The sequence below is a fragment of the Salvia hispanica genome, chromosome 3 (genome assembly GCF_029641045.1).
Source record: "Salvia hispanica isolate PSC_SH4W2 chromosome 3, Shi_PSC_v1, whole genome shotgun sequence".
NCBI lineage: Eukaryota > Viridiplantae > Streptophyta > Magnoliopsida > Lamiales > Lamiaceae > Salvia > Salvia hispanica.
In genome coordinates, this window is record NC_142694.1 from 50,334,736 (window position 1) to 50,357,538 (window position 22,803).

Genomic DNA, 22,803 nt, shown 5'->3' on the forward strand with positions numbered 1-22,803 from the left:
AAAAAGAAATGCTTCAACTTAATTGGACGGATGCGGTATCATATAATCTAATTCAACATTATTCATATATCATTAACATATTATAATTAAGGGTTGACTGATCAGTTCGATTTATATCCAAACTGATTAGCCGGTCGTGGTTCTATTAGATTTAGAACAAATGACAAAGATGAGCGCAATTGCGACAAACCAAAGATGGGTGTAGCTCTAGTATTGAATGGGACACTCAACCAGGTGGCTTGGGTAGTCTCATGATACCTGATTGGGTGAGACAGGACGGAGACCAAGGGGGACACCTGACCAGGAGGCTCAAGGGACCACGCGAATTCCTACCAAGTGGAGATCACGGCCAAATAGGGAGGCACACTCGATCGGGTGCCTATAGGCACCTTAGCCTAGAGAAAACATGAGTGGCTAGCAACATCGACCCGACTAGGTAGATTGAAGCTAATTTCTTATTGGACTATTTCACCAATTGTTTGAGCCTTTTATGCCTTAAATTTATTTTCTATTATAATAGACATTTATGAATCATTCTAGCTTGGAATTTTTTTAATTAAGTTTTTATTGTAGGTTTAATTTTTTGAATTACGTTTTATTGGATGTTTATTTTTCTTGTTCAATTAAGATCATCTCTATCAAATTCATTTTGATGTTTACTTAAGTCAATTCCCAATTGCGTAAATAGAGGTATGCATAATTTAGTGATACTAGATTATTCAGCCAATATTGGTTGGTTAACTTGGTTTTATTAGTAAAAGCATCCTTTCTCTTATTAGAGAAGGTCCATAGGACCTAATAGTCTCATACTACATCATTCACTTCGTCATATCCTTTCTTGTCATTTATTCCCTTATATATAACAGTTTATGAGTTAGATCCTATCAATTTGATTGGTTGACTGTTGAGCATATGAGATCAAATTTTGGACAATTAATATAATGAATCTAAGGATGATGAGGAAAAAAAAAGCTAAAATAATTTTGACAAAATTAACAAGAGAAGAGATAATAAAAGGAAAATTTTGTGGGGCCTACATGTAGACTATCTATTTATTGATAATGTTCAATGACATATCTGAGAAACAAAGTCTAGACTCTTTTATTGGACTCTAAAACAAATATACTTGAAGATACACTAAAGATTCGAGATCAACAAGCAAGTCGCCGAATTTATCAATTACTATAAAAATCTAGGGAACGATACAAGAAGTATGGTTGCTATCTCTTATCTTTATCTTTGTTATTGAGAAAACCACTACAGACCTACAGTTCTGGTTAATTTGCAGCTACATTAAAAATTGTGTCTAATTTGCTCCTATTATAACAGTTGTGATTTATTTGCCTGTTTCTTTAGTTAAAAAATGACATCGTCTTATTAACCCGACGCAACAAATTGAAGAATGGTAGTAGACTCAATGTGGACTCGAGTAGAAGAACATTAGCTTTACATGTAAAAGATCTAACCTTTTTCACTCAATTGAATCCATCGCTTCAAGAAAATCTGTGGCGCTGCTTCACGTATGTATATATAACACCTGAATCAAACTAGGCCCTCAAGGCTCAAGCTATACATGGACGGGTTATAGAACATGGTCTATGTAATTATATGGTATGAATGGTACAAATAGATGGAGTACTATTTATGATTTAAATATACAAGAAAACAGCATATTAGTTTTGCGGTTTACAATCCAGCGCGCCCGGAGGAAATAAGAATGATGATGGCACAACAAGCTACAGCCGATACCTGGGAGCCGATGCCTGGTTCATCATCCTCAGGTGTTAGCTTTCTGAACATATAGACTGTAGTAGCAACTCGACTACTGAAAGATAGACTCTTTGCATATACTGGTAGCATACAGGGGAGTTCAACTCAAGTTTCATTCTGCAATTTCCGATGCTTGAAGCTTCTGCTCTTCAATCAAGGTTTGGACTCTCTGCAATTTATTCCACCTAATATTAAAAAAAAAAAAAACACAGAACTGAATCTACAGAAATTGGTAAGTTTACTAACCTTCACTGAACTACCAACCTCCTCTAATTTTTGCAAAATCGCCACCTCACCGAGGCGAGGTAAAGATAAAGAATCATGCCTAAATTTTGAAGGGGACACCTGCCAAACCAAGAAGGGCGGAGTAACAGTGTGTATTAGATTAAAAAACCAATTTAGTAAGTTGTTTATATGGTTTGGTAGAGCAAGACATAGAAATAGTTAAACCAGAAGTAAGACCAGACCTCCTTCAAAATATTGTGAATTGAGTTAAAAATACTATACCACACAGAAATCAAGTAGAATAATTCACTTGTTAGCAGTAAGGATTAAAAACTATTTTCCAAGATTATCTCAATGGTGGATTTACTGGCAACTCATCATATGACATTGTGCATGTTTGTTTGTAGCAGAGAGAAACAGACAGAGAGTAAATTAAAAACATCTCTATGAGTGACAAGTTCAGCATTAGTATTAGTAGCACCAACATACCGAAGCAATTGGAGAACGACCCATACATGGAGCTGGAGTATCATCGGGAGCAGAAATTTTTCTGGAGAACGCCTCGCCTCTCATGATGGACAGTTGTGATAGAACAGCCTAGAGATGGTGCAAAGAAATAGGTATTAATCAAGATGACTGCAATGAAATTCCAATGAGGATCAGCACACAATAATACCTCCCTGAAAGCATGAGGATCGGTAACTCCTTGTATTTGAACATCATCACTTGGAGGCCTTCTCACCCCAACATTCTCTATTCTAATAGAGTATACACCGAAAAGGGACTGCAGATATCCTGATGAATATCCCAATTGACTTAATAAGTTGGTTTTGATATGGTGAAGACAACTCTAATTTACACAAATGCTATAATATTGATTAAGAGAACACAAAAGGCCACCATGGAAGCTCAGACACATCAGATAAACGATTAAACATAGAGCGATTCTAATGACTAATCCATCACTGATATCTTCCAAAATGAAAATTCTGAAGTAAAACAGGATAACATATTGAGCATGCACTGCACTAGACACACTTTAGCAAGATGAACCACTCACAACAACACCGAAAGTAACATATTTTGTTCAGGTTTTTCAATACAACACTTGCGATTATTCGTCTAGGGTAATTACGAACACAAGTGGAAGAGAGACAACTGACGATATGACAGAATCCGAAAGAAAGACACGAATCAAGTATTCAACCAAAACAAATGATTGTGCAGCTTTACCCTGTTCTATCACAACATCAGCCACTGAGAGCAGTAAAACATGCTTCTCTTTCTTCAGAAACCCGAAACATGGAAACGACACCGGTCTTCTTACCTAACAAAGCCAAAGAAAAGATTAGGAGAGAGAGACAGGTATCTCACATATATGCCCTCTTTTCCTCAGCCTCAATCCTCCACTCATCACTTTCAGAATAAATTGGAAAACTAAGTTCCTGAATTTGGAAAGGTATGTGAACATTAAAACAGGTAAAATAACACTGAGCAAATCGATTAATTCAAACATAGCTAAAAACCCTAATTACCTCAAAAGTAAGATCATCCAATCCCCAAACACATCGAAACAAAATTAACAATACAGCTAAGTAAAAGGAAGCAGCTCAATCAAAATGGAAGATATCAGAAAAAAGCAAAGACGAGAGAGAATTACTCCTACTTTATACACAATTGAATCGGCAGTGAGGTAGAGTTTCCGAGAGCGGATATCGTTAAGCAAAATGTAGCGGCGCAGGGGCAGATAAATGAGCATGAACAAGCCGATGCCCCACGCGAGTATTAGCAGCAGCGAGTAGAGAAGCCACCGCGCCGTCTGGTATTTAACGAAATTCTCTTCGGCTTCGGAAAACGACGCCGTGTAGAGGGGCGGCAGCTCGTCATCGTCGCCGTTGAACTGCTCGGAATCCGGGGCGCGGTCCAGTAGCAGGCCCCTTTCGAGTCGGTCTGTTTCCGCTAACCTGTCCTTGTCTTCCATTGAATTCTTTTGAGACCGATCATTAGCTAAGCAGTTCCTTGAGAATAATCTACCAAATTTCGTTTTTCGTTTGCATCATTTTAGCAATAAAATGCTTAAAAATTCCAAACTTTTCAACACGACATCATAAAACGTCAATACAATGTAACAGTAAAATTTCAAGATTTTGATGACAACACATCAGTTTTTGTTGCTATTATTTTCTGTTGATATTTTCTACCGGTCCAGGTCATAGTTTGAAGTTTGTACAATATTTAGAGTTTGCATTTTATCACATTCCCTGAACTACAATAGAAAAAAAAAAACTGAATAAATATTACTCTCTCCGTCCACAATTAAGAGTCTCATGTCTAAATGGCACGGATTTTAAGAAATGTTAAGAAAATTGAGTGGAAGAAAGTTAGTTGAATAGAGGTTTCACTTGTATATATTAGTTTTAAATGATACGTGAGTGGAATGAGTTAGTGGAATGTGAGGTCTCTTTACCATTTATGGTAATTATGAACCGGGACTCTTATTCGTGGACGGACCAAAATAGAAAAATGAGACTCTTATTCGTGGACGGAGGGAGTACAAAGTATTATGAAGAATTACTTACTATATACTCCCTCCTTCCCATGAAAATATGAACGGTATATATGATATTGATATTGGAATTAAGACAAAGCTGAGAAAGTAAGAGAGATAAAGAGAAGAGTAGCTATAGTGGTATTAATGGAAAGTGAGACCGATATTATTAGTAGTGTTTTAATGGTAATATGAGTTGTAAATAAGTTGATATATAGGGGGTAATAAACTATGATATATTTTTAAAAATGGAAGACACATATTTTTGTGTGACAGACGAAAATGGAAAGTGCACATATTTTTATGGGACAGAGGGATACTATTCAATTCCATAAGTCATATTTTACCCCTCGAGTCTTACATAAATAGTATAAAATATTTACTTTTGTGGTTTTATGTAGTTTCCTTACGTGAGTCAACTGATGAGAGAATAAAGTAAGAGAAAATAAAGTAGATATGATTTATTTTATTTTTAATAGAATAATTTAAAAAGAGTGAATTATTAAGTGACCCCTACGTATGGCAAGTCGAATGCTATGTACGAGTATAATATCATTAAAGTCCCTTTTTTCACTATTTCAAGTCTTTTATGCCCTTTCACCATTTCAAGTCTTTTGTACCACTGGAGGGCAATTTTGTCTCTCTCCTCCCTTCTCTTCTTTTTTCTTCCACAGTTAAAACTCTCTCTCTCTAACAATGGCAATTTCAATTTAGAGAAGTTAAATTATAATATTGGAGAAGTTTCTTGATCATGTATTATGTGTGTATAATGACATACCATTGTGAGTTTATGTAAACCTTCTTGTGCTGATTTAAATACTCCCTCTGTCCTATTCTAATTGACACATTTTCCTTTTTAGGATGTCTCACTCTAAATGACACATTTCTAAATATAGAAACAACACTCTCTCTACTTTTTCATCTGTCTTACTTCTTATTCTCTCCAGTATACTCATAAAACAACACTACATAAAATCCAGTATCGAGTTAGAAATGCTCCACTTAGAGTGGGACATAGGGAGTATTAGGATGGTAGACTTTAGTAGCCCACAAAGGCCAGCAATGCTATGTCGTCTTTCCTCATCATCCATTTCTTTCTACTTTATCACCAGTTGTAAGAAATTGAGTGATGCAGTGGATGAGAGAATCAATTGATCGAAACAAACGTAAATTTGTATTATTCTAAGCTTAATCGAATCGAAAGAGAGTGTACAAAATCAAGTATGAAAAAACCGTCAACAAACTCCTAACCGTTATTTAAACACAAAAGTCCAACGGCTATATTGATCCAACGGCATATACTAGATCTATATTTTAAACTCGATCCGGTGGCTGCTGAAACAAGTGTCGCACGCAGCCAAACCAGCTCACTTGAGTTCATCTCCAACTCTTGATCCGAGCATCTCCTGTCAGTGATTCAAGCCATCACTTATGCTCACACCAACTTCAAATCTCGCATCTCTCTCTTCTCGCATTTCTTCTTTCATCATATCTCTGCATCCCAAAATCATAACTCCATCCACCTTCATTTGATTTGATTAGATTATCCATCTTCTTCTTTTCTGGTTGATTAAACAGTTCTCAAAATAGGGGAATCGTCGCCTTAGCTGAGTAGGTATGTATTTTTATTTAAGAGTTTAAGACACTTGCTTGCTCGCTCTCTTTTCATAGCCAGTGCTTGCATGATGGCTATAGATTGCTCATATATCCCTTGATGGAGAATATCAGTCTGGACTACTGTCACCACGAGAAGCCCAATAGTGCGACTTGCCTTGGCTAGCTGACGCGTCTGAAGACCGTGGTGATTTGCTCACTGAGTGGTAAGGTAACTCGAGAGAACTGACAGTGGATGTATAAACAAATGTAGACAAAAGGGCTTCGAATATCTGACCTCGCAATGAGGATGAGGATGGGAATTTTGTTGGATTTTGGGGGATTTTATTGGATTGGATTTTGTTGAGACAGTCCGAGTAAGATGGGCAAACCCGGAGGTGGATGTAGTCTAGTTTGATTCAAGCAATCAGGAGGAAGAAGAGATTAGAAGACATATGACAGAGAATTAAAAGAGTATTTTAAAAAGATGAAATTGTCATCCAGTGGCATAAGTGTGAAAAGAGAAGGAAAAATGGTAAAAGACTCAAATTAATGAAAAAGAGCCTGAAACAATATTATTCTTATACGTTAATGCTTGTAATGTTTTTTTAAATATGAGTATCTCTGGCGTTTGACTTGCCATACATAAGAGACAATTTTATAATTCACTCTATAAAATGTTTCATTTTTAATAGTAGTACATGAAGGGTATAAAGTTTGTTTATTGACACATTCGCATAGTGCAATTGCAAAATTAGGACTTTTTTGAGTAAAAATGGGTGGTAAACATAAGAGCATCCACACCATGCTCTTTGGCAAGAGCACAGATATGGGCCGGACCAACTTTTACTCCATGATCTTAGGTAAGATCACAACACCCACATTCATGCTCTTCTGCAAGGACAAGCTCAAGGGTCCCACCATTCTATTATTCAATTTAAATAATTCAATTACTAAAAACATTTCTACAATATAAAAATACATTAAAATATAAAAAATACATAATTAAAATCCTATAAATTAAAAATTAAATAATTAAAGACTAAAAAATACCCCCGTGGAAGATTAGTCCTCCATCCCCAATGTTCTTCGGAGACCCCGTATCATTGCCACATGTTTTGCAAGTTGGTCGGGATTCATGTTAGACCTATCGGCCGTATTGAGTTGACCCAAGAGGGTCCACAACGAGTTGGTCGGGGGTTGAGGTGGTACAAAGGGAGCGGGATCGGGGGCGGATGGAGTCGGGGCGCGACGGCGGCCTTCTTCCTTCCTTGCGGCCGGCGGGAACTGCTCGGACCAGCATCGGGGCTACCCAAGTTAGTTCCGGCAAGCTGGGTAGCCACCTCATCGGAGGCGCCGTCGGATAGGGCTACCGACCTCGACCGTTTGCTGGAGGAGGATACTACGCCTCCCTTATACTTCGGATGGTGGCGCGACTCCTCCCAACAACTGAGGTACTTGAACGGTTTCAAATTCATGGATTGGTAGGTCGCCAAGGCGACACTCATGATGTCGAGCTCGCTCTTGCCACTCCCCGCCATCCGCTCTTCCTGGAGGTAATACCCCTAGAACTTTTGGATTTCGTCATTGGCTTTGAATATGGCATTGCGCACCATACTCTCATTGCGTATGATGGTTCCAGCCGGCCGGTATTCATTGTACCGACGAGAGACGCGCCACCAAAACCTACCCCCGGTTTGGTTCGTGTCAACCTCAGAATCTTCGTAGATGATCAAATAGGCTTTGAATAACTGATCCATCTCCGCCGGAGTGTACGGGGTTCGGGTGCCACGAGGAGGAGTAGGAGTACGAGTAGGAGCAGTTTGAGAGTCGCCCGATCCGGGTTCGGGTGTCCACCCGTATCGCCCATCGGGGGAATCTTGGTCGTCCACCGGGTAAGGCCGGTAGCCACCCGGAACTTGAGAACCTTGGGTTTGAGGAGTGGCCGAGAATTGCATTTCCGGACTAGGGAATGGCTCTGAGCCGAACCAATCGTGATTCCAACCGCGGGAGCCAGAGGGGTGATCGCCTAAGCCGGACATTTTTTTTTGTAAGAGTGAAAGATTGAGAATTGATGAGAGAATTTAGATTAGAATTGTGTAGTGTGGTGTGGAAGTGGGGGGTATTTATAGATGAAAAATGTGAATTTTGGAGAAAAAAAATTAAAAAAAAAATTAAAAGTAGAAAGAAAACGGATATAATTTTTTGGGAAGTGGGAAAATAATTTTTTTTATTTACTTTTTTATTTTTAAAATTAAAAATGAATTTTAAAAAAATGCTGAAAATGCCAACGGCTATGCTTGGCCAATCCCGTCGCGCCACATCAGTGTGCTCGTTGGCACGAACGTGCTCGATGCATCGAGCAGCGCCGTTCCAGCGGCGACAGTGGTGCGTCGCGCCAGCGGCACGGACGACGTCTCTGCCAGCGAGCACCGCTGCAGATGCTCTAATTAAGGTATAATAACAATTACACGTGATACCACATGTATTAAAATGGGTGGAGTAGTTAATAAATTTTAAGTGAGCTGTGTAAGAATTACTACTCCCTCCGTTCCATAGTAATAGAGTCATTTTGCTATTTTGGTACGTTCCATAGTAATAGAGTCATTTTGCTATATTGGTACGTTCCATAGTAATAGAGTCATTTCTTTTATAGTAAAAATCAACACATTTTTCCTCACCTACTTTATTTTCTCTTACTTTTTTCTCTCTTCATCTCTCTACCTTTTTCATTTTCCACTTTGTTCTTCTTTACTTAACTCACCTAACATAATTTTTCTTAATTTTCGTGCCGAAAAAAATGCTTCTATTACTATGGAACGGAGGGAGTACATATTTTATCACTCCAAATAGTGGATAAGTCTTTCAACACTCCATTCATCCCATGAAAAAGGGTTAATTGAAGATTAACACAAATAATACGTAATTAATAACGTAATCCAAATAGTGGATAATTCATCCCATGAAAAAGGGTTAATTGAAGATTAACACAAATAATACGTAATTAATAACGTAAAAGAAAGGTAAAAAAATAGTTGAAATAATATAGATATTGTAGGGGCTCATGGACTAATAAAATACTCATTTCATCTCAATTAAGTTAAGTTTTATTCATTTGGAGATGTCCCAACCAAATTGAATTATTATTTTTTTTTAAAAAAATAAAACATCAGTCACTCTTTATTTTTCTTACTTTATTCCATTGTCTCTTGCTTTTCATCACAAGTTCTTAATTTTCATGTCCAAATATTTGATCAACTTAATTGGAACAAAGGAGATAAAAGAAAAAGAAAAAAAAAAAGATAACCATTGAATAAGGGCTAAATGTGGTCCTAAATATATGACATTTATACGTTTTTGGTCATGAATACTACGCTTTGAATTATTATATCCCACACATTTAAAAACGGACCAGAATCAGTCAATTTTGGATTGTGTCGTCTAAAACTAACGGTCAGCAGTTGTTTAATTAGAATTTGACCAAATTAAACTTTTAAACTAGAATTTTTTTAATTATTTTGAAAATAATTAAAAAATTTGCTCTCTTGTCACCGATTCCTCCCATTGAAGAGGAATCTGATTGGAAATTAATCAACATTATCAACATTAATCCGATTGCTCTCCTACTCTCCAATCACCATTGTCTCGGTGATGCCAAATCTATTGTTAAAGAATTTCTCTCCAATCACAGTGTCGTCGTTGGTCGCGGTAAGGGCGTACGTCTGGAGCAGTATGGTGAAATCCGGCGAGAACGCGCTGGAGCTTTTCGTCATACCCGCAGATGCGAGGGGGTGGACGACCCACCGGTGCCGGAAAGTTACTTTGGCAACTACATCGTCAGCTCGGTGGTGAGGGTGGAGCCGAACAGATCCGAACACCCAGCCCATTAACCTGGACTTTTATGACCTCATTTCTCTGCTCCATAAAACCACCTCCAACCACTACTACTCTTCCTCTCATCTCCACTAAAAAATGGACCGATCCCACTTTGTAATGTCGAAGCACAGCAAAGCAGCGTCGCTCCTCTCCTACGCCTACCTCCTCGTCGGCGGCTCTCTGGTTACGTTCATGGTCTTCTGGACCATCTGGTCTTCCTTCCTTGCAACCCCACTCTCACTGTTCCTGATGTGAATCCGTATATTCACAATCATAGGATGCAACGACATCGAGGGCTATGGGTTGATTGGGATCCGAAAAGAAGGTGGAGATATGGCAAGGAGCCAAGCCGGATGCGGAGGTCTGACTCAAATCAGAATTTGCCTATTAAGATGGTGTCCAAATTCTCTTATAAGACCACCATTGTATTCATCGTCAAAATAGCTTCGCGTGAGTACCTTACACGCCTCAATTGGAGCCCGAACGAGGAAGTTATGGTCGTTTTACAAAAGCCGCGCAGTCCAACAAGCAAAACGCCCGACCACAGAGAATTTGCCCGGCCTGGAGAAGAAAAACGCCCGGCCCGGGCGTTTTTTGCGATTTTCGAATTTTGCTCATTTTTCCTCTTTTGTTTTGCACTTTTAACCTCTAGTATAAATACCCATGTCTAGGGTTTTTGTCATTAGCTTTTGAATATTTGTAAGAGACTATTTCTCCATATTTGAGAGCTCACCTTCTTCATCTTTTGAAGACTTATCAAATTCCTTCGGGTTGCATTCGATTTTTTGCCGGGCTAAGGTTGATTGTAAAGGTATGCTTGCTAGTTCTTGTGTTGCTAGTTTGTGGAGCCATTAGGTATTTGTATGTAAAAGTGCCTTTGGGATTTCTTTCTTGTTCTTCACCTAAATCATAACACTAATCCATCATCTATCCTTTTATCTATTTTTCTTGTTCCATTTCTTGGTTTATCTTGTTTATTTGTTGGGTTTATTTACAAGAATAAGTCGGGGCAAATTCATGAGTCTTCAATCTAGAAGATTCACATTAGTTCCCGCCTCTGCCGTCGACTTAGTACCTCCAAATAATTTTTAACTATTTTTGAAATATTAAAAAATTTTAATCAAAACGTTTAATTGGGTCAAAATTAGCTTTAATATTTTTGACGGCTACTCGAGTTCAAATGTGTGGAATGCAATAAATCAAATAGTAATATTAATGACCAAAATCATAAAAACAATATTTAGGACCACATTTAGGCCTTACTATAACAAATATAACAAATTTAAAAGAAGAAATTGAAAAAATTGAGATCATGGAAGGCAAACCACATGGATGAAAACAAACTATCAATCACACATACGTATAGATCAGACCTTTTTTCCTAAATCCATAATGTTTAGTAAGTGGGATCTCATCTATCAGATCTACAATCATACTGTTACAATACAAGTACAACAAAACCACCCAACGGAAATTTGAGGAATCTGAAACCCTATTGACGCGGAATCTGAGAGCCCATTTCCAGCCACGGCTCCTCCTTCACCGCCGGTTTGCTCGCTTGGTACGGCGCGGCTGCAGTGATCCTATCCTTCCTCTTCTCCAAAAACCGAGCTAGTGAATTCTTCCTCGCAATCGGTAAATCTGCAGAAACGAAGCCAACTAAGTACTCTCATTAATCAAAATAAACAAATCCATACTTAATTTAGCGAGAGTGTTTACCAGAGCCAAGAGGCGGGAGCTGGGGTTTCTGAATCGGTGAAACGGCGGTGGCTAAATTGATGATCTCCTTGGCCTTCCCCGCCGGAATATCGTTGAGCACAATCACTTGACCCGCGTAAAATATGGTCATCTGCTCTACTTCCTTTTCTGGTTGCTCAATTTTAGGTGATTGATTGACAGATCCTATTCGAATCAAATAATAAATGATTTTACAATTAGAGGCTAGAGAGAGAGAAAAGGGGATAAATCTAGCGAAATCGGAAACAGAATTTACCTTTGGGGGTGAAATTGAGGTCTAGGTCACCGAATCCGCCGTTCTCCTTCAAATACTGGCTGAGAAGGTTGCAGGTCTGCGAGAAGTTGGACCTGCCGCCGTGAAACTTGGCGGAATCGAGTTTTCCCGACGAAGCCATCTTTGCTCCGATCTGAGAAAAATAAAGCTAGGATGAATGAATGGTGTTGATGTGGTTTGAAGAAAGGAAAGTAATTGGGGGAGATGATGATGGCGGTGGTGAAGATATATGTATAGTCTATAGAGAATGGAAAAAAGCATGAGGAAATTGTGATGTTTATTGGGAATAGTTTAATTGAGAGAGACGACAGGTAGCAACAGCACCGCCACAACCTAATCATGATTCCAGCACTATTAAGTCTTCGGTGGGTGAAGTCTTCTTTTATTAATTAAAAATTATAACAAATAAAACGTGCTTACTCTTGGCATGATGATCGGTACATGTCTAGCCCAAAGAAAATGAGAAATGAAAATAAAAATGAAAAGAGGTTATTCTATCTGACAACTTAGCCAGTAATGTTTTTACCCTGTTACTTTATCGGTTCACTATTAAAAAAACAATTTTAACTAAGCATAATTTTAAAAATTGCTTTGATGAAAAGAAAAAATAGGAGAATGTGCAACTTATTTTTTATATTAATTTTATAATGAAACGTCATATAAAAAGTAAGTGAAATATGGTGTGTATACCAAAAAGTAGAAAAAATAAATAATTTTTTAAATAGTAAATAATCCAAAATTATAAAATAATTCTTTAAATTGTAGACATGTTTAATATTCTCTCTATTCCATTCCTATTTCTTTTGAACATAAAGATTAAATAGTACTCCCTCCGTCTAGGGTTGGCACGGTACGGTATACCGCACCGAGAATGTCATATCGCATACCGTACCGCAAATTGCGGTATGACTAAATGTCATACCTATACCTTATCGAATTTTTCGGTATACCGAAAATTCGGTATGTCAAAATTTGAAAACCTTTACCTTACCGATATTTCGGTATGCCGTACCGTGCTGCGGTAAATCATACCTGTTTGATATATAAAATATTGAAGAATTGAGATTTAGAATTAGGACAGAATAATGAATTAATGATGGCTGCTACTGCTTTACGAATTATGCCTCTAATCTTTCTTTAGTTTTAAAAATATAAATATTATAATTTTATAAATAATATATATATTAAAAAAATATATTTATTAACGGTATATACCGCAAAATTACGGTATATACCGTAATTTTGCAGTACATACCGTAATTGCGGTATGATGCGGTATACCGCGGTATATGCAAAATCCATACCTTTACCGTACCTTAATCTACCGGTAAGGTATCATACCGTACCGAAAAGTGCGGTATACCGAAATTCGGTATTTTCGATATTTTTTCGGTATGGTAAGTGCGGTATTTCGATATTTCGGTATGTTTTGCCAGCCCTACCTCCATCTCGCATAGTTTGTCCCATTTTACCATTTTCGTCCGTCCCACAAAGTTTGTTCCATTTTACTATTTTCGCTCCGTCCCACAAAGTTTGTCCCATTTTATCATTTTCGTCCCGTTCCACTAAGTTTGTCTCACTCGGATTCTACCCAAAAATAGATATTAAATATACCCCTCAATCTCCTAAATGCGAGACCCTTATTCCACTACACACCTTCATTTAATACAAAGTCAAACAATTTCTTAAAACCCGCGCTGTGTCAAACTTTGTGGGACGGAGGGAGTAATTGTTAAAATAAGGTATATAGTAAATTTATAATGCGATAACTATTACTCCCTCTGTCCCACCATAGCAGAGGCGTTCTATTTTGAGCATTCAATTGAATAAAATGATAATAAATAGTTAAAATCACGAGAAAGTAAAGTAAAAGAGAAAATAATGTAGATAGAAAAAAAAAGTATACGATGTGACACTTGCATTGTTAGGACTAAAGTCTCTTAAAGAGCATCCATGACCATAGCCTCAATCCATGCCCAAACTCCTTGTTATGTCACCATTCCTTGCAGTGTTAGGACTAAAGTCTCTTAAAGAGCATCCATGACCATAGCCTCAATCCATGCCCAAACTCCTTGTTATGTCACCATTCCTCTAATTTTCTGCGGTAGGCCACAACTCCTACAACCTTGCACCCCATTTCACGCCCCCTCCAATTTCCTCACACATATATAAATTATTTACCATAATTTTTTTTAATTTTTCACTAACTGCCCATCCTAAAATTCTTTATATTTTGCTTATGTATATTTATACCCCTCTTGGTATAAATTCATGGCTTCATTATGGATATCACACTAAGTTTGAGGAAATTTCTTTTCTCTTTACTTTTTACTTTTTCTCTTTGCTGCATCGGGGACAATGATACACTCAAAGTTGGGTTAAATAGCTTTGTGCATATGCGTATGCTGATTATCTTTCGTGATGGACAAATTAAATCCGAGCCACGCATTTTGTTGTTGACTTTTACATGAACTCGGAGTTTTGGAATGGAAAGGAGTTCTACAATCTACATTGATTGATAGGAAAGAAAATTATTGATTACATTTGATTCTTGAGTCGTTGAAAGCATGCAATTAAGTTTAGTTGATTTGCATTATCATGTATGGATTTATACATTCTTTGAGTACGACGAGTTAATATGATTATGGCAGTAGGCATAACTACATGGTCAAATAATTGTATGTCTACTCGACTACTCCTGTCTCCTAGTGATTATTACTTCCTCCGTCTCATAAAAGATGTTACACTTACATGTGGGATGACATGCGATTTTAGGAAGTTTTGTTTTGTGTGTTAAATGGAGAGAAAAAAATATAAATTTTTATATTAATGTGAACTAGAACTTTTTCCAAAAATTAAAATGTGACATTTTTTGTAGGACGAATGAGTACTTAGCAGACATATTTTATTAGAAATACCCAATTTATTGTATATACACTAAACTGATATCTTCGCCACTTTGCCCTAATTTAATACTTCTTCCATTCCACAAAAGATGTCATACTTGTGTGACAGCACGAAATTTTAGGAGGTTTTGTTTTGTGTGTTAAATGGAGAGAGAAAATATAATTTTTATATTCATGAGAGCGAGAACTTTATCCAAAAATAGAAATGTGACATCTTTTGTGAGACAAATTAAAAAGGAAAGTGTGACATCTATTATGGGACGAATGCAGTATTAATTTTTTCTTTCTCTTTGGTCTTTGATACTAATTTAAGTGCTAAGCAATTCCTGAGTAGTGATTTCAAATGTCATCGTGTTGGTTGATGTTAACATGTGGTGGCGTCTTGTAAGATAGAAAGTGAATTCAAATGAGTGATATTGAAAAAGACGACCCACACATTTTGATATATCAGGGCAAATGAAAAAATCAATATCCCATATTCAATGTTATATTAACAATGATTAAGAAATAACAATCACTGGGACCTCATCTTTCAATAAGTAGTTAAGAAAAACTTATTTCATGTGTTAATTAGACCCTTTCAATGCTATACTACACCAGCGACCAGCGTCATTCGTTTCTCTAGGCAAGGGGATTCACGGAATGATGCCACAATCTTTCGAGATAAGTAGTCAAAGTCTATCTAGGTTGTGAAATTGAAATTCTATCCTGCAAAGAATCGACTGCGTTACCTACTGTGAACACCGTTCACAACATGTCTACTATGCTAAAGACTTAGACTTGTTTGCTTCTTGTATATTTAAATGTTTGATAAACATCTTATAAATGCATAAACAAACACAATGTAATAATATTACTTTTTCTTGCCTTAAAGTAGATTGTAGAGCTTCTTGTATATTTGTATACAAGCAATTTTAATCATGAAAGTTGCTCGAAACCTACTTTTCAATATACGAATCCTGACCAGCAAAATTCCCTTTCAATTTCACGTGGAATTGAGTGAAGTGTCGAATAGATCGCCGAATAGTCTCAAGAAATGTTAGGGTAACAATTTTCCTTTGTTATCAATTTTTTTATTGTGAGCTTCGGTTTATTAAAGCTTTCAAGTAAGTAACAAAAATTCAAAAGCTCTAAAATCATTTTTCATTTTGAGAATTATATGCACGTTTCATCCATCTAGATTAGGGTTTATTTATTTCACACTTGATATATACTTGTTTGCATTAAAATTCATGCGCTAACAAACATATAATGGATCCAAAATTTTTGGGTCGATTACATGTGATATCTAGCTCGCCACTGATGATAATCCTCTTAATTTAGGGGACTTTTCTAAGTCCAACTCATGAGTTTGGAGTTGCACTAACATCTCTAAATATAATAACACAAATTTTTTAAATAATTGCAATACATAAAAAGAGAATGGGAAAACATACTTCAAAAATATCGCAAATAAGATAAACCTAATATCGACTATATAGAAAGATATACTCCCTCTGTCTCTTAACAATCATCCAATTTAGTTTCGGCACGAAGTTTAAAAAATATAAAAGAAGTGGATTAAAAAGTTAGTAGAATACGGGTCCCGCGCACTTTTATATACCCCCTTCCCATAATAGATGTCAAACGTTCCATTTTAGTTTGTCCCACAAAAGATGTCGCATTTCTTTTTTTGGAAAAAACTCTCTCTTGCATTAATATAAACTAGTATCACCCATGTGCGATGCACGACCCATCTTCTTTTATTTAAACTTATTTTATACTGTAAAATGATTTTATAAATTCATAAAAATATCATTGTATGAAATCTGAAATCATAAATATATAAAATAAAAAATAATTATTAAAAAATATGAAATCAAACAAAGAAAAAATAAATAACACATACCGAATGAGAAACAATATTAATATTATTTTAAGTTCTAAAATCGCAAATTTATACAATAGCAATTTATTGTACCAATAAAAACTCATATAACCAAATAAGTTTATAAACCAAAAATTGCACACAAATCACATATCATTTAAATCACTTTTAGATCTATACTACAAAAGATCAATCACAAACACATGCAAAAAAACATGTATAAATATATATTAGAAGATAGCCAAATCGATCAAAATCATCAATAAAAATACAGAAAAATAGCATGGAATATATAACCGATATCAATATGCATGCATTTAGCCGAAAAAAAATTGGTTGCATACCCTAATAGTATACCCCGCATCGCCTACTTCCCGTGTAGCTGCAACCACGCATACCACGTCCAGGAAACACAAATGAATAAGAGTGCCACCAACCTAATATTCATACAAAGCACTACATGAAAAAATTATACATTCGACACTTCACAATATGCGAACATAGGTGAATCCATATCTCAATACTTTCACCACTAACCGTTGGGCCTCGTGGATAGCTACTAACACAATTTGTGTTACTTGGTCTTCAACAGAACCTCAAGGTTCATGACAACAGAAGGCAATTGTTTTCGTCTTCTACTTCCAAGAACAGCATAAACAACACGATTGATGATCAACCATTAAGAGTAGCAGTATTAAAAGAAAAATATCCTTATAAATCCAAAAGTTAATAGATTAGTGGGTAAGTGGCAATGGATGTCATTAGTGGGTAGTTAATCATGAAAAAAATGAAGAGATAGTATTAATATTTCATTTAGGTTACATAACCTGATATTTAAATTTAATAATATAGTAAGTGTATTAGAAAAATCTTTTTATATTATTAATGGCATTTATGTAACTCCCCTTTTATATATTTATACATAGGTCCATGATCAATTGAGATTTTTTAGGGTAATTGAAAAATGATATGCAATATTAGCCACTCATTTTTATTAAATGAGTGGTCCAGATTTTGCCACACAAAAAATATTTTTAGACTAATTTATTATGAAAGGGTATAATGGTCATTTCGTGTTTTAATTTAGAGTTTTCAACTTGTGTCTGGGATTGGGGATTCGTCTTCACCACTGTCTTCAATCCGGAGCAGCACGTCCCCTCCGGCTTCTGCGCCGCACCGCCGACCGTCACGAACGGCAGGCAGTCCACAATGTTCACCACCAGGCTCTTGCAGTCCAGAGCCGATTGCGCCGCCGAGGAGAGAGACAGCAGCACCGCGATTGCGAAGAAGGTAACTGCCATCTTCACGAAATCAGAATTTGCAAACTCCTGAGATTGTCGATTTACCAAGATATCCTTGAAGTAAAACTCCTCAGATCGTCGATTTCTGATTTTTCCCCTTCACGGCGCTCGATTTAAATCTGTGGCAGCCGCACCGGTTCTGGCAGAAACCGTCAACATCGACGTCTGACGTCGTTAGCACGACGTTAATTGCGTTGATTTTCTTGCCTTTAGATGCCAGATCTATGAGGTGTTTTTCGGTGAGAGATTTTCCGATTGAGTATGAATCGTCGAGGATCTGCTAGTTAAGGTGGAGAGAGATGAATGGATTTTTGGAGGAGGTGAGGTGGTAGTACTTCTCTGTTTTTTCCACCACGGGGCGACGAAGGGGTTAGATTGCGAGGGAGAAGGGGAGAGAGAGGTGATGAAATCGGCGACGATTGCGCGCTGAGAAGGGGTGAATTTTCCGTACCAAATTAGGTTGACCGGAGATTCTTCAGTGGAGGAGAGCTCCGTTGTGATATTTCAAGAGCTGAGTTTGTTGTGTGTCTTCAACTAGAGAATTGGGGGTTGCTCTTGAAGCAATGTAGACATTCAAGAAATGAAATAGCTAACAATTTGAGAATGGTGGAAGAAGAAGCCATTTCAATGTTAACTACGGACATATAATGTCAAATACATATATAATCTATGTCAACTACTGATGAGTCTCGTTCTACGCGTTGGTTACTGGTCAGTATAACGTGCTTTATTGGATAATATCTGCAAAATAGTTGCTAAAGTGTGCAGGTTGAGGTACTAAATCAGGAGGAAAGGATCAGAAGGAATTGGCGTGAAAAAGCAGCAAAAAGTGTACAACTAGCCAGTATGAGCAAAAAAAGTACAAACTGGCAATTATGGGAAGAAAAGGTGCAAACTGGCCAGGATGGATGCTACAGAACTGGACACAAGAAGGAAGGACTTGCTTGGAACAATCAACTGCTAAAGAGGGGCAAAGTTGTCATTTCTCATGAAGAGGCAGCCCTAGAAATTAGGGCAAGCCACCCTATAAATATGAGTTGAACATAAGGAGGAATCACTTTATCATTTTTTTTACATCACTTATCACTTTGAGAACACTTTGTGGGAGAATAGCTCCATTAGCTCTAAGTTCCACTCTCTAAATCCAGCAGGCTGCCATGAAGATTCCGGCCACCAGCCGACGGGGAGTCATCATGCCTGAATCATTCCAGCTGCCGTAGTCCAGTTTCAGTTTCAGAAGAAGCCATCAGCCATTTACATGCTTTCTTTTAATGCTTTCTTAGTTTAAGAACTTGTTTTACTTGCATTTGTCACGGATTTTAGTAGTTAATCTGTTTGAAGCATCTTTTGGTTTGAATGTTTGAATGAAGTTAAGTTTTTATGGTTTTATTTGAGTTTCAGCTTTGTTATTGCTTTAAATCTCTCTAGTTAGCTAGATCTGGTAAACTTGGTAGTTTTATGTTGATTTCTGTTGCTTAAGTGCTTGAATCTACCTAGCTTAGTTAGATCTAATCTTTCCTTAAGTGTTTACAAGTTTTAATCGATTTAAATCTCTCAAAAATGCATGGAATTCGTTTCTACTTGTTTCTGTCACCTTGTCCTGTTGACCAGTATGCGTAAATTTCAGTATATACAATTTATGTCAGCTACACACATATAATGTCAACTATATATACAATTCATGTCAACTATACACATATAATGTAAACTATGTGTACAATCCACACACATATAATGTAACGACCCGCCATTCTAGGGTACAATAATAATGGCGATCGCTATCTAGGAAGACTTAAATGCAACAAAGATCATAGGCTAGGGTCTCATTTAAAGGCAATTTACCAGAGCATTTAATGAACAATTAAGTAGGAGAAGAATAATGCCTTAGCAATGGAATCCAACAAAAAGGCTATCGCAATAAATGCTTATCAAAGTTTCAAAATAATTTCAACTGTTCCATATCCAAAATATTCCCACGAAATAAAAGAATTTAACCCAACCAAAAGATCACAAGTTTTCATAATATAGCGGAAGCGACCAAGAGAGAAGTGAAGCTATGTATGAAGACACAACGACACTTAAAGTTTCAACCGATCATGTTATTATTTCCTACTCAACACCGCCGCCCGCTCGTCACCGCTCAACCTGCACATAGGGAAAACACATGCAGGGCTGAGTACTATAATCATACTCAGTGGACTCATTGCCGAAAACAGTATTATCGCAAAAATAGTTATCATGCCATTTTCAAGTGTCCATCGGGGTTTTATCTTTAGAAAGGCCCGAGGCACCACAATATATATTCTTTATCAAATATCACGGTCGCGCAACCATTTTTCACATCGACGTTTACCATATCCTCATTCTACATGACAAGGAATGCGACCGCAATCCAGGTCACTAGACCGGCCAACCCGTACGCTGACACTCGGTCTAACATTGGTGTACACTAACCCAAGTAGAGTTTGCGGCTCTACAAGGATCCGAATTCGATTAAATCAATAGTGGCATAGCCACGAGGGATAGGCACGACAAAATAAATCAATGCATGATAACACATATCTCATTCTCATCAATATCAGTTTAGGACAATGTCCTTATTTTAAAAGAAAGCCCACCTCGTCGGCTTAGCTCGAAAGTATTCTCTTCTCCTCGTTTATCACGCTGAGAGCGCGATGTATCACCTTTAAATTAGGCGTATCACAAATCAGTTTCGAACATTGATTCAAAATCATGCATGTTCCTACGTTTCCCTTTTTCCCATTGATAAATCTTTAATATCAACATCCAAAAATCAAAGTACGATTAGTATATCGTTTTTATTTGAATAACAACTCCAAATTCACCACCAAATCGTGTCGCGCATGAGTGTTCTACACACACACAACACACGCACACGAACACAACACATGTGCACGCCTTCCGAGGCATGCACGCACACACACACTCGGTCACACACACACACACTTATCACATGCATCCCAAGTTCATCAATTTAATTCCCCTTCACTCAATCTAAATGCATGTGGACTCAAGAACACCGATTGATCGGTAGAAGAAGAAAGATTAGTATAGATAATACCTTTTCCAAAAGACTGAACGGTAGAAACAAGTTATAGCCTTGATTATTCAATAAAATCTTGAATTGCAGCTTAAATTCTTCTTCAAACGATGAAGAATCAATGGAGAAAGTAGGAGAAATTTTTGGAGAGAGTGGGAGAGAGATTTCGAAAATATGGAGGAGTGGGCGACGGTTTCTGATGAATTAGGTTTAGGATTTCTCTCTTATTTATAGAGCGTAGGATATAATATCTTTAATTAAATAAATTAAAGATTTGAGAAGATATGGAGAGATTTGATAGTAGAAGTTGGCGTGATTTTGGAGAGAATTTAGGGAAATTCGAAAATTCTAGGCTATTTAATTAGCCTATGATTTAATTCAAATATTTCACAGAGTAGAATAAAATAATAAAATCCTCCCCAAATAATAGTAGTAGGCGATTTTTATGCCTCTCCCACAAAGAATTTAAATTCAAATCCTAATTTAATTAGGATATGGCAATATCTTCTTAGATATGGCAAGATATGGTAAGATATTCTAGCATATTTATATTTATTCATGGAAGAGAATAAATAAGGGATCAAATAATATAATAAACAATTCCTTCTTCCCTATTATATGAGATTTTCGAAAATCTCATGATAATCAAAGGTGGAGTTTTCGAAAATTCCAAGGTGGAATTAAAGTATAATTGGACTTTGGATTTAATTTGGATAATTATCCCAAACAAATAATTAAATCCAAGAAAAATATGATTCCTTCTCCAATAATAGTGATGGTCGAATATTTCAAATAATTGGGTAGGATATTTATGAAAATCCTATTTAATCTCACTCAACCCTTGGGAAAATAATTCACCACAATTATATTACTCCGCATCAAATATTCACATATTCGAATTTCACTTCCACTTCACATTTTCCACGACTTTGACCATTCCGCGGCTATGTCATATTTTCCACATCTTTGACTTTTCAACGCCACGTCATGTTATCAACAAGTTGACTATTCAACTCAATCTCAACTCCCATACGCAATTAGGTCACAAAGACATCATGTAATTAATCACTCATCAATTAATCCACATATCATAGCATTTAAGGCATTTAATGCAAAAATTTTATAACCCGAAAATTAGGGTTTGAAAAAGTGGGGCGTTACATATAATGTAAACTGCATATACAATTCATGTCAACTACACACATATAATGTCAACTACATATACAATTCATTTCAACTATACACATAATGTCAACTATAAGTTGTTGAGATTTGATGCATGCTGTTAACATTTGATGTGTAGGCTATTGACGATAATACCTCCTAGTTGACATAAATTACAGGCTGTTGACATCACGCGAAAATTGTGAATAAGTGACTAAGATTGCATCTCAATTCTCAATTAGGCTCAAAAATCTCAACCTAACAGAACCCTAGATAAATATACTATTTTCTCTTTGCACCTAACCTAAAAAACAACATTTCCTAAAATTCATTGTCTATATCGAAATGGTATTTAGTTACTCATCAAACAAACCAATATAGATTTAATTAGTCCGCTTGATTTTAACCATAAAACTTATTGACGCAAGCTCAACCCCTCTTCTCATTAGACCGAAAATAGGATAGGCAAAAAAAGAAAATT

The 22,803-nt window shown here is 36.7% G+C and overlaps 2 protein-coding genes and 1 pseudogene across 2 annotated transcripts; all 3 read right to left on the bottom strand.

Annotated features, from left to right (window-relative positions):
- Positions 1–1,492: 1,492 nt before the first annotated feature.
- On the bottom strand, positions 1,493–4,028 carry LOC125211182 (uncharacterized). The gene is made up of 6 exons (XM_048110888.2): positions 3,662–4,028; positions 3,229–3,322; positions 2,672–2,790; positions 2,485–2,592; positions 2,017–2,115; positions 1,493–1,939 (listed from the first exon to the last, which is right to left on the bottom strand). The coding sequence occupies exons 1-6, from the start codon at positions 3,974–3,976 to the stop codon at positions 1,883–1,885; spliced, it is 792 nt and encodes a 263-aa protein (XP_047966845.2). The 5' UTR covers positions 3,977–4,028; the 3' UTR covers positions 1,493–1,882.
- Positions 4,029–11,345: 7,317 nt separating this feature from the next.
- LOC125211081 (protein TIFY 10A-like) lies at positions 11,346–12,327 on the bottom strand. The gene is made up of 3 exons (XM_048110767.2): positions 12,006–12,327; positions 11,732–11,914; positions 11,346–11,653 (listed from the first exon to the last, which is right to left on the bottom strand). The coding sequence occupies exons 1-3, from the start codon at positions 12,142–12,144 to the stop codon at positions 11,505–11,507; spliced, it is 471 nt and encodes a 156-aa protein (XP_047966724.1). The 5' UTR covers positions 12,145–12,327; the 3' UTR covers positions 11,346–11,504.
- A 5,840-nt stretch (positions 12,328–18,167) lies between these two features.
- Positions 18,168–18,720, bottom strand: LOC125210292 (protein PHOSPHATE-INDUCED 1-like; annotated as a pseudogene).
- Between the last annotated feature and the right edge of the window lie 4,083 nt (positions 18,721–22,803).

Excerpts from the sequence above, each read along its gene's own strand:
- LOC125211182 (XM_048110888.2), bottom strand. The coding sequence starts at position 3,976 with ATGGAAGACAAGGACAGGTTAGCGGAAACAGACCGACTCGAAAGGGGC. Across the intron at positions 3,323-3,661 it reads CCGATTCAATTGTGTATAAA|GTAAGAAGACCGGTGTCGTT; the intron begins GTAGGAGTAATT and ends TGGCTTTGTTAG. Across the intron at positions 1,940-2,016 it reads AGGTTGGTAGTTCAGTGAAG|AGAGTCCAAACCTTGATTGA; the intron begins GTTAGTAAACTT and ends AATAAATTGCAG.
- LOC125211081 (XM_048110767.2), bottom strand. The coding sequence starts at position 12,144 with ATGGCTTCGTCGGGAAAACTCGATTCCGCCAAGTTTCACGGCGGCAGG. Across the intron at positions 11,915-12,005 it reads CCTCAATTTCACCCCCAAAG|GATCTGTCAATCAATCACCT; the intron begins GTAAATTCTGTT and ends TGATTCGAATAG. Across the intron at positions 11,654-11,731 it reads GCTCCCGCCTCTTGGCTCTG|ATTTACCGATTGCGAGGAAG; the intron begins GTAAACACTCTC and ends TCGTTTCTGCAG.